The 17858-nt window shown below is 35.0% G+C and overlaps 1 protein-coding gene across 1 annotated transcript in view; it reads left to right on the forward strand.

Annotated features, from left to right (window-relative positions):
- The window catches only part of DMD (dystrophin), a 1374504-nt gene that overhangs the window by 620757 nt on the left and 735889 nt on the right, over nucleotides 1-17858 (forward strand). The window contains 8 exon segments of the mRNA XM_068422827.1: nucleotides 4408-4587; nucleotides 6616-6657; nucleotides 6659-6745; nucleotides 8320-8490; nucleotides 12009-12131; nucleotides 13689-13826; nucleotides 16238-16390; nucleotides 17302-17484. Coding sequence (XP_068278928.1) covers nucleotides 4408-4587; nucleotides 6616-6657; nucleotides 6659-6745; nucleotides 8320-8490; nucleotides 12009-12131; nucleotides 13689-13826; nucleotides 16238-16390; nucleotides 17302-17484 — 1077 coding nt within the window.

Raw genomic sequence — 17858 nt, forward strand, 5'->3', positions numbered from 1 at the left:
ACATGGTAGTTTTATCATTGTAAAGTATGTCTCAGAAACCCTCTGCACCATGTCCTCAGAAAAAGCCACTTCTATCTAGCTTCTGTTTTCAAACATCCTAGTTAGTATTTGCTAATGTGAAGGAGGTTATGATTTTCACTCCCTTATAAAACATCAAGTGAAAAGAATCCAACAAAAACTGGTAGTATTTTTTAGTAAACTGAAAGATAAAAGAGTGTGCCACAGTACAGTGGGGTCAGAGAGAGCTGTGAACCCCACTCAAAGTGTACATGGCTGCACAGGGAACTGCATTTATTTATACTAGCATGTTTCATCCTATCATCCTATGGATCCATATGTAAAATAAGTAAAATACTATTGTATGCGACTACAAACCTCTTAGGAATTCTCAGTAAAGCTTGTCTCCATGCCTTTCAACACTACAAAGCAATCTGCCTTCTGCCCAGGTTTCAAGCCATCCAATTTCTTTTTTTAAATAAAGCTTTTATTTTACACTACAACTTCTTTCCTGAGGTTTCAATGGTAAGGACTGGTAAAGGAAAGCTCAGCTGGTCTTATCTCCCTCTCCTCCTTCTGGTGTTACTGTGATGGGGATTAGAAACTGGTCACCTGAGGCATGTTCTGCATGCAGAATTTTAACAGAGGGATTCTGGGGTTTGTTTCTTTAAGGCGTCGGATGTTTTAAAAGTCATTCTTAAATTACAGAGCTAATCCTTTTGATTCTGTAGTTAAAATTAAAATTCTATATCTTTCTTACATATCTTCAAATAAACTGCACAGCTGAAATGCAATCTGATGTTAGGGCAACCAGAAGGGAGTTTATATCCAGTGAGGTTGGTTTTTTTGCTTTAATTTTGAAATATGCTCTTCTGATTCCCAAGATCATACAGGGAAGGGTGACGAGTGAAGGCCAATTCACTGAATATTGGAACCTGCTCTTCAAAAATCAGCAGATTTTGAAAGCCACTCCATGAGTTTTAATGAAATAATTCTAGTTATACCCTGCGATCATGACATTTTTTTTTATCTGTTTTATATAGTGTTATTAAATTAATAGAAGTCTTTTTGTCTTTTTATGACAGAAAATTTACCAATGCTGTTACATTGCAATAGATGAAGTATATGTAGACTGTCTGTCTAGTAATACTGAAAAGAAAAAGAGAATTCTGAAGAATATAGTGAAGAAATGTCAAATTAAAAAAAAAACAAACGCATTATCGAAGTTGTGAAAGAAGAGGAAAAAAGTTGTTAGTTTACCTAGTATACATTATATCACACAGAGGAGTTCCTAGCTGATAATGCGGTGTGGAATCCCACTGTCTTTAAAGACCCTGCTAGTTTTTCAATGGTATTCAGTGGGTCTGGGATTTTATAAATAAGAACTTTGAATAATAGAGATTTGAAGTATTACAGGTTATGGCGCTGTTACTTTTATGTTGTATTGAAGGCCTCACTGTTTTTTTTAAGAAGGTGGGGGAAAGTACGATTGTTTACTTATCGGTTATTTATGTCCTTTACTTGCTATAACAGGAATGTTAATATTCATATTGCCCAAAGGTGCCCCTAGTCTTTGGTATACATTATTTCTTTACTTTGAAAGGAACAACTCCTAGGATCAGGCAAAGTGCTGTTACACTTTTTGTTACACATCGGGAATTATACATCCAGCTTTTGGGTAGCAGTTTTATGTAATAGACATTTAATTATCCAATCCGTCTGTTTACTTTTCTAGTTGAGCTTAATATTTATATATGTACCTCAAGATTGGTCTGAGTTTTCATACATGTAAAATACAAAGGAAACCACAATCTGTAGTAGACGTGGTTCAGAGATTCTTTTCCAAATGGAAGTTAATTGTTCAGAAAAGGTAATAAAGCTGATCAAAACTTTCCATCCTGAGTTGGAGGTAAATTTTCTGTTCTTTTTTATGATGTCATTTTGTACCTCTAAAATTGTACTAGAAGAGGGCATGTTTTTCCTTTAATCTGACAAGAACTTGTTGAAATTTGAAACTCTCAATTTCAAATTCTCTGATTCTGTAGTCTATAGTTAATAATTTGCATTAATCATATACTGGTTCTATTACAAATCCTCTGTATTTGAGAAAATTGGTAGAAGGTGGAAAATTTCTCATACTTACATGAAATGCAAGTGTAAAACGTTTTCTGTGAAATAACATAACAAAATTAGATCATTAATTCTATTAAGCACAGGAAGCAAGCTGCTGCTTTAAGTATAACATACACCAAGTAAGTTGGACATACTATTAAGATTGTATTGTACTAAAGAATAATTTCTCTACTCTCTTTATTGCAAACTGAAAATTTTACTTGCCCTAACAACACACCATCAACAAAATCATACTAAAGTGTGCCTATGAGAGGTGTGATAGCATGGAGGTGATAGAGGTGTAGTTCTACTGCAACAACAGTGTTGATCCTGTGATGGAAGATTTGTGATTGCGGTTTGTTTAGTAGCGGTTCTTTTAGTGTATTCCAGTTATCTAGGAGAAGTCAATGTCTCTGGAGACTAGTGACTCTTACTTTTGTCCTATCTTACTTCTGTTTTTGTTCAGTTTGGACCACTTCATTTCTAGTTGGAGATTTATTTTATAAGCCGAGATCATATATGCCTGGATCATTGCTATCAGATGCCAAGGAGCTCAGATAAATTTTTCTCATAAAACTGGTTATATGTGATATTAGGTGTAAGGAATTTGTGCCTCTCCTTGAGTATTCAGAAAGGTTCTTATACGCTGCATTGTGTCATCTCAGTATTTAGTACTAAATTCCTGCTTTTTTACATGTTGTCTAAATACGTTGGGCTTTGCTCCTTTTGTTAGATTTCTTGTATGTTGCAACAAATATTAAGAAATGAGTAATGAGTAAATTATGTAACCTTACATATCATTTAAATCTATTTATGTAAGGTAAGACAACAGTGGGAGGAGATGCTGGCAATCTGATCTTGTACTACTGCATATGTATTTTAATCATTCAAGCTTAGAGATGCTATGGATAATAGCTTATTTTAGTATTTTAGTTTGCAGAGTGAAATCTCAAGTGAATGGAAGGAAAAGATGCATTTCTACAGCTAGGAAACAAGAAACCTAACATGATGTCATGGTTTAAAGCTGGGCTGACTATTAAACCGATGGCAGACGCTCTCTGTTAACCCTCCTTCCCGCCCCAGAAGGTGAAGGAAAAGAGAAAAGGGAGAGAGACTTACGGGTTGGAAAGTTAAAACAGTTTGAATGAACTATAATAATGAAAAAGAGTATAATAATAATAATGGAAATAATTAAATATATACAAATATATACAAAAGCAAGATCGAGCTTCCCCGATGTCGGTCATGTGACCACCAGCACTGCAGGGAAGGCTCTGGGAAGGCCCAGGCTGGGCCCAGCAACAGACGGGAACTGGATCCAAGAACACATGGATTAGGATCGAGGGCAGCAGGAAAATGGACAGAGTCCTCTTTGGACACCGGCCATAGCAGAAGGGGCGAGACCCTCGTGATCCTCCCGCTTTATACTGAGAACGACGTGTATGGGATGGAATACCTCGTTGGTCAATTTTGGGTCACCTGTCCTGTCCGTTCCTCCCTGGAGGTGTGACCCTCCTGCAGCTCTTCACTCAAAATCAGTGAGGAATTTAGCAGTGACCTTGGTTTCTCTAAGAATAAGTACAGCAAGAGCCTTTCTGCATACCGTTCCTACCGGTGCCTCAGTGATAACTATAAACTTTGAGTGTTATCAGTCCTGGAAGCAGACACTGTCTGCAAAACATGCAGTTAGTTTCAGAAAGTGCAGTTATTTAGAAGAGACTTAGCTGAAAGTAAAAATCACTGAAAGGAAAATTGGTTCTGTTTTACGCCAGAGCAGGACACATGGTTTCTGCTGAAAAAGATTGCATTGAAAAATATTAAAGGAACATTAAAATATTTCACGAGAGTATTTTCAGTGGAGTTCTCTAAGTCTTAGGATGTCATCATGATGCTTTATTATTGTCCCATTTATTATGTAAGGTTTATGTATTATTTGATAACTATGCCATTTTATTATGTGCAAAGTAACTTTAACATCTCAATATAAATATTGTAAAATGTGGATTCTTGTTTAATAAGTATTAAAACTATATTTTGAACACTGGAAAGGGAGATAATTCACACTTTTAAAAATGAAACTAATACCAAAAATGAATGTGAGAATATGAAGTACATTTACAATTTTATCAGAGCTAAAGAGGAACAATTTACTTTTTACTTACTGCTCTTCACAGAATGCTTTCCCTTCCTATAGGAAGCAAGAATGTGTGTTCTAGTATGAACTTACTGGCTGTTCATGTTCTTAGTGTGGAGAATTTTCAATTTCCTGAACTTTTCTTTTTTATTCTGCTCATGTAGGCAACACGGAAAGAGGTTGAGAAACGCCAGGTCCATCTTAAGAGCATCAGTGATTTAGGAGAGAATTTGAAGACAGTGCTGAAAGGAAAGGAAAGTCTAGTGGAGGATAAACTCAGCCTCCTGAACAGTAATTGGATAGCAGTAACTTCACGTGCTGAGGAATGGTTCAATCTGTTACTGGTAAGCAAAATGCATTTGTTCACATAGAGGAAATGTCGTAGGTGCTCAGCCTTATGAGAGTGCTTTTTCTGGTGCCCTGGACTACGCTTGAATGCGTACGTACACAGACAATCAGATTGATTGTTGGTTAGTACATTGTGTATATTTTAAGAATCTGACTGTTTATAGAGTGGTGGATTTGTATAGTCTTGACTGTTGTTGCTTCCGGCTCCTGTCTGCCTCAGTATTTCCTGGACTATTTATTTTTTTTCCTAATGAGTAAAATGCAGTTTGTCCCCAAGGACCTAGACTACTTGAATATGAATCAAGTGAAAGAAATAGTCAAATAAGTTGAATAAGTCTTAGTATTGATACCAACAGCCTCATCTGGTTTTGACTACATTAGCATTTCTGTTTGGAAGAATAGTACAGTTGGGAAGTACATCCCTGCTTGCATGTTTGTTTGGTCCACAGGGTAGCTTTGGTATCTGTGAACTATATCCATTTCAGAGGCAACTAAATCAAAAACTCACGGTACACACCTATTGTGCTCAATGACTATGATTTGGTCTTTCAGAACTGCGTGATGTGCATGTTTTGTGGTGCCTGTTTTGGTGGGGATACTAGTTAAGGGCACCAGATTAAACTTAGTCCAAAGTAAAAGCCCTAAACCACATTTAATTCATATTCAGGAGCCCCAGCTCCAGCTACTTAGAACTGCTGATAGTCACATAACTATATTCTCCCTTAAAATTAATTCTGCCATGAAGAGATGACAGCTTGAACCCTTAAACAACAGAAGAGTCTTAACCGTTCGACTGCCAGAATGCTTTGAGAAATCTTGTATGCTGTTCCTGGTGCTGAGAGAATGGGAATGCATTTTCAACCCACAGAAACTGAAGTGGTTCTTGAGGATGTGTTAGCCTTTATCATGACTTTTTAGAGCTTGATGTGTTAGAGGTCCGCTAGAGTCTGTGTGGCTACCTTACGGATGCTTCTGCGATGGATGTACAGCATCACTACAGGGCTTCTGCAGCTGTATGCAGTATACAAGTGCAAACACCTGGTTGTGACTATTTTATTTGGAAAACTTCAGCATTTCATTCAATATGATGTAGGTGCTCAGCTTCAATGTGGAAACTGATTATAAGAAACGTATAAGGGGAGTTTATAGACTGGAATAGTTATGTATTCCTCTACTTTCTGTCTGCTTTGGATTCTACAGTTACTATATAATATGAACAAGTTTAATTTCATAATGTACGCATGTTTGTCAGAGTTGGCAAACTTGTAAACACAGACTGAATATGGATATTTTATTAGTGTACCAGTGGTAACCACTATAACATGTAACTGAGCTGTTCCTTTTGGCCATAAAAAGTATTACTTAGTATTATGCCGAACTACACACAGTTTGCCTGGAGTTCTGAGGTGGATATGAGTAGACCTCATTCTAGTGAGATCACCAAAAAAGACAAAAGGTTTTTAAACTAAGGAGAAAAAAAAATTATCATAATATCAACTAGAATAGCTTTTTAAAAAGCAGAGTCTCAAAGCCGAGAAGATAGGTCAATGCAAAGAAAACTTTTATATACAAAGCTCCCATTCTTGATTGTACTTTGCAAGTGGATCCTTGTTTCCACCTTATTTTCAATTAATTTAGTGGCTTTCCAAAATGGGTTCTGTACCTGGTTCTTGGGAGACTCTTCTTTCCACCCTACAGTAGGTCTGTTCTGCCAGCTTCCTGTTCCTCTCAGCAGTCTGGCTGAGCTGCAGACACCTGCGTCTTGCTGTGACTTTTATCACCCTCCTGCCTGTCTCTTTGGAAGCTTCTTTCTCTCCTAGAATGTCTTTTTAAAGAAACATAATATATAAAGTGAGAGCAAACAAACAACAAATTCTATCTTCACAGAACAAGCAGTTACTGTATAACATAAACGAGTTTAATTTTATAATGTGTGCATGTTTGCCACAGTTGGCATAATTACAGCTATTAATTTCAGTTCTGATTACTTTTTTTGTATGTAGTATTTACCTTTCCACATACAGGAATATCAAAAGCACATGGAGGCTTTTGATCAGAATGTAGCTAAATGTCACAACTTGGATGTATCGTGCTGAAATACTGTTGGATGAATCTGATAAACAAAAGGCCCATCAAAAAGAGGAAATTCTTAAGGTAAAAAAAATGCAAATTTTCTGGAAAGCAATTAATTTTATTCTAAAAAGGCATACGTCAAAAGTAAGCCAGATTTTGAAAAGGATCATAAATTGATTAACATTCTTTTTTCTGCGAATAAAGCTAACCTCTGGCAGCTTGTAGATTACTTAATAAATTTGCACTGCATTGCGAAAGTTAAATCCCTGCGAAATAAAACACAGGTATGTTATTGTAAGTCTTGAGGACTTCCTGGTGAGTAGAACAGTAGCTTATTAAACCTATGTTTGCTGTATAATACTCCTTAAAGACATCTGGTTGAACAAAATCCTTTTTTTCAGTGTTCTTCATTTTTAATTGCTTTTCTGTTTTTCTGTAATACTTTCCTCATATCTATGGTACCTGTGTTTGATATCTCTGTTATATGATTGTTTTAATTTTATAAACACGGTTTGCATTGATGACAGGCCAACACCACAGACAAGAATATTATATGTTGAACTAGTTGTATAATAATGGGTTAGTATATTGATCAGAAGGTTTTATTTGGCCCATTGCATCATTTGACCAATTGATGAAAAATTAACTTGCAAGATAGATGTGAATTTTAAAGTATCTAGTTTAAAGTACCTTCTTTGTTAAGATTAAACAACTTCAAATTATTATCTATATGGATGTTTTTTTCCTCTGAAATCAGTTTAAACTTTTACTTTGTATTGGATTCCATGGTCAGTACATGCTATCTGAGGAACAGTTTGCAAATCAAAATCAGAATTGTATTGCTGGCAGTAACAAACGATACCATTTACTGAAGTAAAACTTTACAAATTCCAAGGCAGAGCATAAATCAATGCCTCGTTGATCTCAGCAGGATTCCGGGGCAGACTTTTGTAGTTAAATGAACAATTTTGCCACTATCAGGTACAAAGTACAATTATGTTTGCCATCAATACAGGTATATATATTTGTATTGCACAAAGGCATTTCATACAGACAGTGAATGTAATTCTTAATGCCCAACTGTGTTTATGATTCCTGAATGTCTGGCTATCTTTTTCAGCCTCTGCCCATACTGGGATTTACTGTTAAGATTATTATTGTAGAGGAAGAAGGTATTTGTCCTCAATTTTTTGTAATTTGTGATAGATTTATAGAAAAAATTCCCAATGGTTTTCGTCTGGTCATTTTTCCCTGCCTCAACTGTGGGCGTGAACAGTAACGAAAGCAACAATTAGATATCCTGTTCCATAATATCTGAATTAGCTTTAGGGACATAAAATAATATAGCATATCCTGAAATATGCTGAAGATTGTGTTATTGCAGATAAGAACCTGCCTAGAGATAATGATCACCATTAATTTCCTCTAGGAGATATTAAAACAGACATGTAGATACATTCCTGCTGTAAATTTGAGAGATATGAGTGGGAATGTTATCTAATGTATTTCTACTGGATTTACACACACATGCATAATTATCTCAATTTGCTTTGTGGTTTTGCTCCCTATTCCTTTGCACACTCTCTTTCTCTCTCTTTCTCTCTCTCTGCATTTATTACTAACTTCAAGCCCTGTCTCTTGCTCACGGACTGTAGCGCTTAAAGGCTGAGCTGAATGATATGCGTCCAAAGGTGGACTCTGTGCGTGACCATGCAGTAGACTTGATGACAAACCATGGAGATCACTGCAGGAAAATAATAGAGCCTAAACTGTCAGAGTTCAACCAGCGATTGGCAACTATATCAGAAAGAATTAAGAGCGGAAAGGTAGGAGGACTTGCTTCCATACGGAGACGTATACCAAATGGTATTTATATAAGATGCGCAAAACAACTAAATAGCAGGATGCAGTTTCCTCCAAAAACTAAGCTTTTAAGGGAAAAAATGTAGATCCAAAGAATATATTTTTTTTTAAAGCGTGAAGGTTTGGGGTTTTTGGCATTAAGATCTTTTTTCACTGTTTCACAATTAGTATTTGTTGACTTTATATGAATATAACAATGATTACTTCATTAACTTATAAAGAATGAGCAACATCTGGAAATCAGTAAAATTCTTAATCTTCTCAAACTATGTGTAGCCTTTGTTTTGATATCGATGGACTAAGTTTTCATTAAATACACCCAGTCTTTTCTTATGAGACTGTGACTCACCAAGGCTGGAGATATGCATCTATGGATAATATGCACAGATTGTATCAATTATACTTCAGCTACTCATCTGTACATCTAGTTTGACTACTGAATATGAATTCAATATGGATTAGGTAATTTTTAGTTATACTTCTGAATTGGAATGAGGAAGGGTGTAAGCCACCTCCTTTCTCCATTGTGTTTGCTGCCTTTATTGCAGAGACCTATTCAGTAGATTACAGCAGACAGCCACACAGGTTGGTATATAGGATAATGGGAATGCATGGATCCCAACCTTAACTCTTTTTGCTGGCTGCTGTAATAGAACTGGAAATGAATGCACAGAGAATCTGTGACAGAACAGGAAATAAGCTTTGCAGAAAGCATAAGCAAAGAGACATGGTTTTCATTAGTTGTTTGGGGTTTATGCAGGGCTCAATACCCTGTGTAACCAGCACACTCTTTTTATTATTTGAGTTTATTTAGGTTTCATTTCTGGAACAGAAAATAATAAAGGTCATCTTTTTTTTTCCTATTGCCCATCAGTAGTACTTCAGCCATTGCAGTGTGCTTCTCACTTCTTACAGAATTACAAACTGTAGACAGAGAACATCTTGCCACAAAGCTCAAAGAACTTCATTGTGTAACATTTTTATTCTGAACATCTGCTATCTGCCGTCTGGATTTCTTCTCCAGTTTTACCTTGCAATTCCACAATGCTGTAAGCATACAGGGCTGATGCAGCCTTTGGTAGGGTGGCATGAAATTATTGCTTGTTTTAGGGAACAATGGGACTGCCTGTAGGTGCTTTATCATGGGTTAACTATTTGCACTGCATGTTGTGGGCTCATTCAAAGATGGGGAAAAGATGCTTATCAAGACAAACTGTCTTCAGAACACAGCCTGCAAATGTCTTCCAACTGGCAACCTTCTCTCTCAGGTGTTCTCCCGTTTATGATTGTATAGGCAAGTTGAACTGAAATGACAGCACCTCACTAAGTTTTATACACTGTGTACCTGGCAAGATGAGAGGAATTACTACAGCACATAATTTTAATGGTAAATTAGAATTTAGGGGACTTTTGCCAGGACCTTGGGGAATGGACAGCTAGGATATGATTCACAAAGAATATCTATAGTTACAGGTATTGCATAAGATAGAGAGGCAAAAGCTTATCAGAATTCTTGGTGGTTCTACTGACTTGCTGTATGCATTTAGACAAAGGACTAAATTGCTGGATGCCTCGGTTTGTCCACCTGAACAATGTAGGTAACTGTGCTTCCCTTCGTGATATTATGCTTCCTAAGTGGTTTTTGGTGGGTTTTTTTCATACTTAGGTAAAATTATTCACTCAGTGAATAACAGATTAAAAAAAATCAATTCAAGAGGATAGTAAGCTCTCATAATTGATTTTCAATCAATTCTCATCTGTTTTCAAATTAGCTATATTTTTTCAAATGCTAACAATTATCAATACAACAGTAAGGTAAATAAGAAATGACGTGTGAAGTCAGTAAACAGTAGTACATAACTGTTGTGTACTTAATTAACAAAATGATCATAGTGTACTAAAATGATATTTAACATCTTCAAGTGGTCTTTGAACCTCATTTAATTATTGGAATCTCATTTAATATTTTTCCTTACGTTTTCCTTTTTGTTTTTAGCATTTGCCAGAGATTAGTAAATTTATATTCCAGTTTTATTAGTTGATTTGTCTTTTAGTGAAACTTGAGTGCTTTTGAAGACATCCTTCAGAACATTTGAGAAGAAATTACTGTGTAGTTTTCTATTATTTCTGCCTCAGTTGAAGTGCTTGCTGAGTGTAATTCTGAGCTTGATGAAAATTTGCAAGCACAGTATTATTCTCTATAAATATCGTACATTGTTATATTTCCTTTGATGTTCATAAGTGCACAAAATTCTCTGACATTAAAACAATCAGCCAGATACAATTAAGACCTTTTTATTCCAGTTCTCTCAGGTCATCTGTGGGACAGCTACGAATGGATTACAGTTGATGTCCCATCCTTCCTTGTTTTAACTGATTGACTTTGATTGTTATCATCTTCATTACAAACTTTTGCTTTATAACAAATACCAATTGTACTGGAGGGAAGAGTAAAGGAGAACTAATTAGAATATAATGTGCTTCTGTCTTTAGCAAGAAGACAGTTGTATGTCCAAGAGTTCCTAGAACATCATAAAGCATTAATTACCTTTAAATCTAAACTTTATGCAAGAATCAACAAGAATTTGTTGCTTGTTCTTGCATTTAAAGCTTTGAAAGAAGAAAGTTTTTTCTGTTGAACCTCTGCAATGCACTTAATAAATATATTGCATATTGTACATTAAACTACAGACACTCGGGTATCAGGTAGACACAGGGCAGTGTATTGCTGCTAATAAGTGGCATTTTTTTTTTAGAGTTTAAGACTGAACACTAAGCTAAAGCATCATAAATTTTACTACATAGGATTTTGAAGGAATTGTGTCTATTTTGTTTCATGAGGAATTTTTGGTCCTGCATTTTTGTTGAGGGTTTTTTGAAACATAAGCTCTTTTAGGAAAGTTTTGTTCATTTTTTTTAATATGTTACAAAATATTGTTAGGGAAATACCTTATACAAAGATTATCTGTCTTTTGTTTTGTATAATACACCTGGCATTTTTGCTATTCTTTGTGAGAGCGCAATGACTTCAAAACACTGAAACAAATTATCATGAAATTTTTCCCAATTGGTAGTAGTAGGTGTTTTTTCATCTGAAAGGAATTCTTGTTGCTTTGTGAGTAATTTCTGACAAACCAGATTTAGCCAAGTAGTGTCAACATTTAAATTTTTAGACAAATCATTACGTTACACTGTTTATCTGAACCTGTTCTTACACACATTTTTTTTTTTAAATTTTCACTCACCATAGAATTCTTATGTTTTCTTATATGGAAATTCTACAGTATTGTTAAATACATATCTTTACTTGTATCTTTGTGTACTTATAGTTGTATGGTGTAGATATTTTTCCACATGATGGAAAGTCTACCATTGTTTTAGCAATAGGGGGTAGAACAGATGTCTCTTTTCATTTATATTTCTAATAAAACTATTAAGTATGTGATTTAAATAAATAATCTTTGTATTTCTCCCATTTTAGCCCTTTATTCCTTTGAAGGAATTGGAGCAATTTGACTTCGATATACAAAAAATGCTTGAACCACTGGAGGTTGAAATTCAGCAGGGGGTGAATCTGAAAGAGGAGGACTTCAATAAAGATATGGTAATTTGGTTGAAATGGAAGTCTGAGTGAAGTAGGCAGGGAGATTAAAAAACCTGAGTTAAAATTAGAAACTTCCGTATTTGCGTTAGGGACAAAATTTTACTGTGCTAAAATCAAAAGTCCCCAGTTAGCATTAACTAAAAGTTTTAGCGATAAGTTAATTGTTAGTTTATAGGAAAAACATTTTTCAACCCTTGTGAAAACACTAAGCAAAACAGGAATATTAGCTACGAGTCCTATACTAGTACCAGCAATATTATAGAATAGGGAATTAATATTAAAATCTCTGTAGCAGTACAAAGACCAAGAAAACTCAGAATGATGTATCTAAATGGGTAATATAGTAAAAGAAGACATTCACTGAAAACAAGTGCTAGCCAATGATCATTGAAAGAAATGCCACTTGCCAATTAGTTCTTAACAGATCTTATTATACCATTTATTGTAATTAGTTTTTGTGGCTGTGGTAAGTTTTATTACCCATGTTTTAGTTCTTAACAGATCTTATTATACCATTTATTGTAATTAGTTTTTGTGGCTGTGGTAAGTTTTATTACCCATGTTTGCTCTTTGCAAGTAGTAAAACAGTTTATGCATATTAGGGAGGGGGGGGAAAGAAAAAAGAGAGGAGAAAAATACTATTGTGCTTTGCTACTGTTGCCACTGTGGTTTGTTTTCTACAGAGTGATTTTAAGAGGGATGACATTTCTTGAGTGGGCAATAAGAGAGATTCATCTTTAGGACCCTCTCTTTGTGAGTCCTCAGCAAGATCAAATATATATTTCTTTACAAGCAATATAAAGCATTAATATTCTTTCCCTTTTAAGCAATTCTTCAAAGATAGTTATTTATATCAATGCTGAAAGGAATCTTTACAGGACCTTTTATATTTTTTCTTTTTTTTTTTTTATGCAGGAAAAGTAAAGTTCAAGGCAGTATGTACTGCAGTGGTAAATTCTAAGTGAATCAACTTTGACAGGGTGGTTTCCATTACTTGAGCATATTTTGTTCACTTTCTTTACCTAAAATGTTTAGTATGGTTCAAGAGATACACTCCCAGAAACTATGGCATATAATCAACTTCTACGTAAAAAGTACTTAGTGATGTCATTTTCCTTGCCAGCGTATCTGTTTTGCATTTTGATGATAAATGAAATGCTCAGGACTCGCATGGCCTCTTACCATACTGGTAATTTCAGTGACTACTGACAGTGATTTAAAATATTTTAGATATATCTATTCTTTTTATTTTAAAGTAAAATATATTTTACCTTTTTGCCTTTACAGTTTTCATCCTGTTATCCTGGATGCGGCATAAAATCTAATATCAAACATCTGTAGGTTTTAAAGTGCTGTTTTACTTGTAACCCTCAAGTGTCTACATGTATTGTAGAAAGCAAGTAAAAGTTATTTGCTCTTCAGTACAGATCTGCGAGTAGCTGTTAGATGAATACCTCAGCACAGGAAATATAGTTTTACATGTCTATATCTCCTAGTACTTAAGTAATAATGAGATTAAAATGCCCATTATAGGTGTTATTTTGTTTTTTAAATCAGAGTGAAGACGATGAGAGCACAGTGAAAGAATTACTGCAAAGGGGTGACACGCTTCAAAAGAGAATCACAGATGAGAGAAAACGGGAGGAAATAAAGATAAAACAACAGCTGTTGCAGACTAAACATAATGCTCTCAAGGTATCGGAGCTACAGTTATAAGCACGTGCTACTAAAACCAGTTTTTTCTTCATTTCAGGCCTTTGTTCTGTTAAATGAATCTTCATTACTATTTAGAGATGAGTAATTTAAAACTGTTTGGCAACGAACATGTATACTCCTCTTGATGCCTTGGAAAAGACATTTTAAATCTCCAGCTTAACAAGTACTGTTTTGTCCTCAGTGTTACAACCATGTGATTACCAGTTGGGCAACAATGATTTCTTTGATAATAATTCCTTTTTTAACATATCATGCATGTTTTATGTTTCTCCAACAGCAATCAAGACCTTAGTTAGAATCAGTTATGATTCTAACTAATCAGTTATGATTCTAACTAATCAGTTATGATTCTCCTTATGAGGAGAGGCTGAGGGAGCTGGGTCTCTTTAGCTTGGAGAAGAGGAGACTGAGGGGTGACCTCATTAATGTTTATAAATATGTAAAGGGCAAGTGTCAAGAGGATGGAGCCAGGCTCTTCTCAGTGACATCCCTTGACAGGACAAGGGGCAATGGGTGCAAGCTGGAACACAGGAGGTTCCACTTAAATATGAGGAAAAACTTCTTTACGGTGAGGGTGACCGAACACTGGAACAGGCTGCCCAGAGAGGTTGTGGAGTCTCCTTCTCTCGAGACATTCAAAACCCGCCTGGACGCGTTCCTGTGTGATATGGTCTAGGCAATCCTGCCCCGGCAGGGGGATTGGACTAGATGATCTTTCGAGGTCCCTTCCAATCCCTAACATTCTGTGATTCTGTGATTCTGTGATTCAGTTCTCACAAACTTATATTTTCAATTGTATGACACACTTCCAGCAATGAATAAGTTGTTTTGTCCTTTAGTAAAAGATTTACATACTTTGTTCTTTTGTGGGAAAAGTGTCTCCAGCCTCTTTAGAATAAGGTAGGTGGTAGTATCAATAGGAAGAGGCTGAAAATCAGTCACATATCAAAATTCTGTGTTACTAGACTTCTTGGAGGTATAACTATGATACTGTTCCTAGAAACATCCACAGTGAGACCTATTTCGACAAGCTAATAGTTGTAATGGGGAGTGTTGTCTTTCCAGGGAAAAATAAAAGTGTGAAAAGAAAGAATCTTACAATTGGAAAGTCACCTTAGTCACCTACATGGAGCCATAGGCTCTGGCTACTATAGAATTTTTCATCTTACTGGCAAGCAAAGTTTGTCTTTCTTTTGAAAATTTTGATTAAATTGTTCTTGGCTTGGGGAACATGGCATGGTTACATTTTATTATTACTTATTTTTAAGCAGCATCTTTTCTTTCCTGTGGATTTCATTCTAGTTTTGACAGTTTTGCAGATCTGTTCGAATTCACTAAAAGAATAGCTGGAATATACCATTTTTTCGTCCATATTTAAAAGAAACTTGAAATCTATTAGGTATATCTTTGACTGTTCCAAGTTAAATGGAAGTAATACATAATTTTTATGGAGAAGAAACAAGAAAAGTATTTCTAGAACTGTGCTATTGACCAGATCCTTACTGGCTGTTTTTATGGAAGACAGTGATTGATTTTCCTTTGGGTGACTCAATTAAGGTATTCAACCTTGTCAAATAAAATTCAAGAACACTTGAGGCAAATTAATCTGGGTATTTTTATATAAAATGTACCAGTAATTTTTTAATTTACTTCTTAATAAGAAGTTATAGCAATGAAAATATTTTCTGAATTCTGTATGAGCAAATTTAAGGAGTTAAAGCAAATGCAAATGGAGTATATTTAATAATATTTATATGAAATAAAATAACATTTTTTTACCTTTCTGTTAAAGAGAAGCTTTAATACTTTTATAAAGCTGACTCATAAACACAAGACATTTGTTATGTAAATGGTATTTAATTTAGAAAAAGGAAAACTGTCTGTGCATACATTTCTGCATTGAAATTATTTTCTTTTGAATAGCTACAGAGTTTGCATGCAGGCTAGAATTTCATAGGAGATCGCAAAACACAGGAAGCCCACTTATTGCTAGATACTAAGCGGGCTCTGTTTCCATCTGTCCAGTATTCTGAGCAGAAGTGTTTTATATAAAATATTGACATTTATGTAAGTGTCTTAACTTCTCTGAATATTGGTGACTGTCTTGGTGGTTTATTCAACATGTGAACAACCCTGTATTAAGTAACATCCTTTAAGAGAAAAAACAGTCTGTTAAACTGATGAAAATATGCTGCGTTCAGTTTCTTATATGCTGTTAAACTGAAGGAAATATGCCGTGTTCAGATACCTATATTCTTGATTTAAATATCAACATTTAATTAAATAAAATAGTGGCCTTGTGCACTTTTTTCCCTTCAGTGTGCGCACATGCCAGTTCATATTTTATAAGCTTTTAATTTATATTCTAATAATGTCTGCACTGTGAACAGGACTTGAGATCTCAAAGAAGAAAAAAGGCTTTAGAGATTTCTCATCAATGGTATCAGTACAAGAGGCAGGCTGATGACCTAATGACATGGCTGGATGACATTGAGAAAAAGTTAGCCGGTCTACCAGACCACAAAGATGAGCAGAAGCTAAAGGTAATGTTGTTTTGGGATGGCAATGGTATATCTTTTTGAGTGATATTTTATCAATTTAACAGACAGCAAATGCAACAAATATTCAAAGATAATTATCAGTTCAGTTCTTTATTTCTATTTATAGTAAACCAAACCATAATTATCTGTGTTCAAACTGACATTTCTTTGTTGTACTATATCTTGTATGTATTATACAGAATGTTACATAAATAAATTGAAACACACTAAATACATTTTTTTGTCTATATAGAAATTGTGCAATGTATTAAGAAGCAACAAATGTTTTCTAGTAAAAATTGTAATTGATTTTATGTATCTTTGTTCCAGATGAACAAATGACTTACCGATATATGGATGACCTCTATCTCATGTTAGCACATTCATTTTCATCAGAACATATTCATATGTCACTGTCAAACTCGATAGATTTATTTACATACTGTCAAAGGTTTTCCTAGTTTATTTTGCATCGTCTTTCTTTGCTTCATTCTCTGTTGAGTTTCCCACAGAGTAAAATACGAATTAAGTAATACATTAAAGAGTCAAATAATACATTTGTAAGCTGTCCAAACACTACTTGTCCTGAATATGCTGACCCTTATTGAGAAAATAATTTCTCCAATTGCCCATCACAGTATATTAACAAGAATCTGGAGGTGGAAACTGTTGGCCTTTGCTAATTAGTTTTCAGTGTGTACTAGCTGTTAGTATCTCTACAACCAATCTTCAAGAAGGTTCTTCAATTTCAGTTATTTTTTTTTGTTTAAATGTAAAATAAGACATGAAATAGCTGTAAGTTTTCATTATAACAAAATGGAAATGGAATTTCTGACAGAAATATTCTGATAATCTTAAGTTGATTGATCTAGTTAGCTAACTGTCCTGGGCCCTGTATTGGTTTTGCTCACTAGGAGATTGATGGAGAATTGGAGAAGAAGAAGGAAGATCTGAATGCGGTGCACAGGCAGGCTCAACGCTTGTCTAAGGATGGGGCGGCAAAAGCAGTGGAGCCAACCCTGATACAGCTCAGCAAGCGCTGGCGAGATTTTGAGAGCAAATTTGCTCAGTTTCGAAGACTCAACTATGCACAAATTGTGAGTTGTTACTGGCAAGCCCATATGTTTGCAACTGCTACTACTAACAGCATCCTACTAACAATGAGAGCTTCAGGGTCAGTGTCAACTCTTCAGATATTAATAAGAAATACCCTATTGTCTGCAAGTGGGGGAATCTTTGTATTCTAATACAATAGTTCTCTGCTTTGGTCTTAAAATTACCCTTAAGTTAAATCAGACAAATACAAAAAAAAAATCAGCAATGAAAAATTCATGTTTATTTCTGTTGCCTCATTATTTTTCCATAACATTTTCCAGTTTAAAAACGTCAGTTTGCCATGCATCTGTTTTGTTCAGTGAACATGTAAATCAGAAATCGTCTTTTTCAAACTACCCATCCCATGCCAATTTTA

This window comes from Nyctibius grandis, chromosome 2 (assembly GCF_013368605.1).
Source record: "Nyctibius grandis isolate bNycGra1 chromosome 2, bNycGra1.pri, whole genome shotgun sequence".
Classification (NCBI taxonomy): Eukaryota; Metazoa; Chordata; class Aves; order Nyctibiiformes; family Nyctibiidae; genus Nyctibius; species Nyctibius grandis.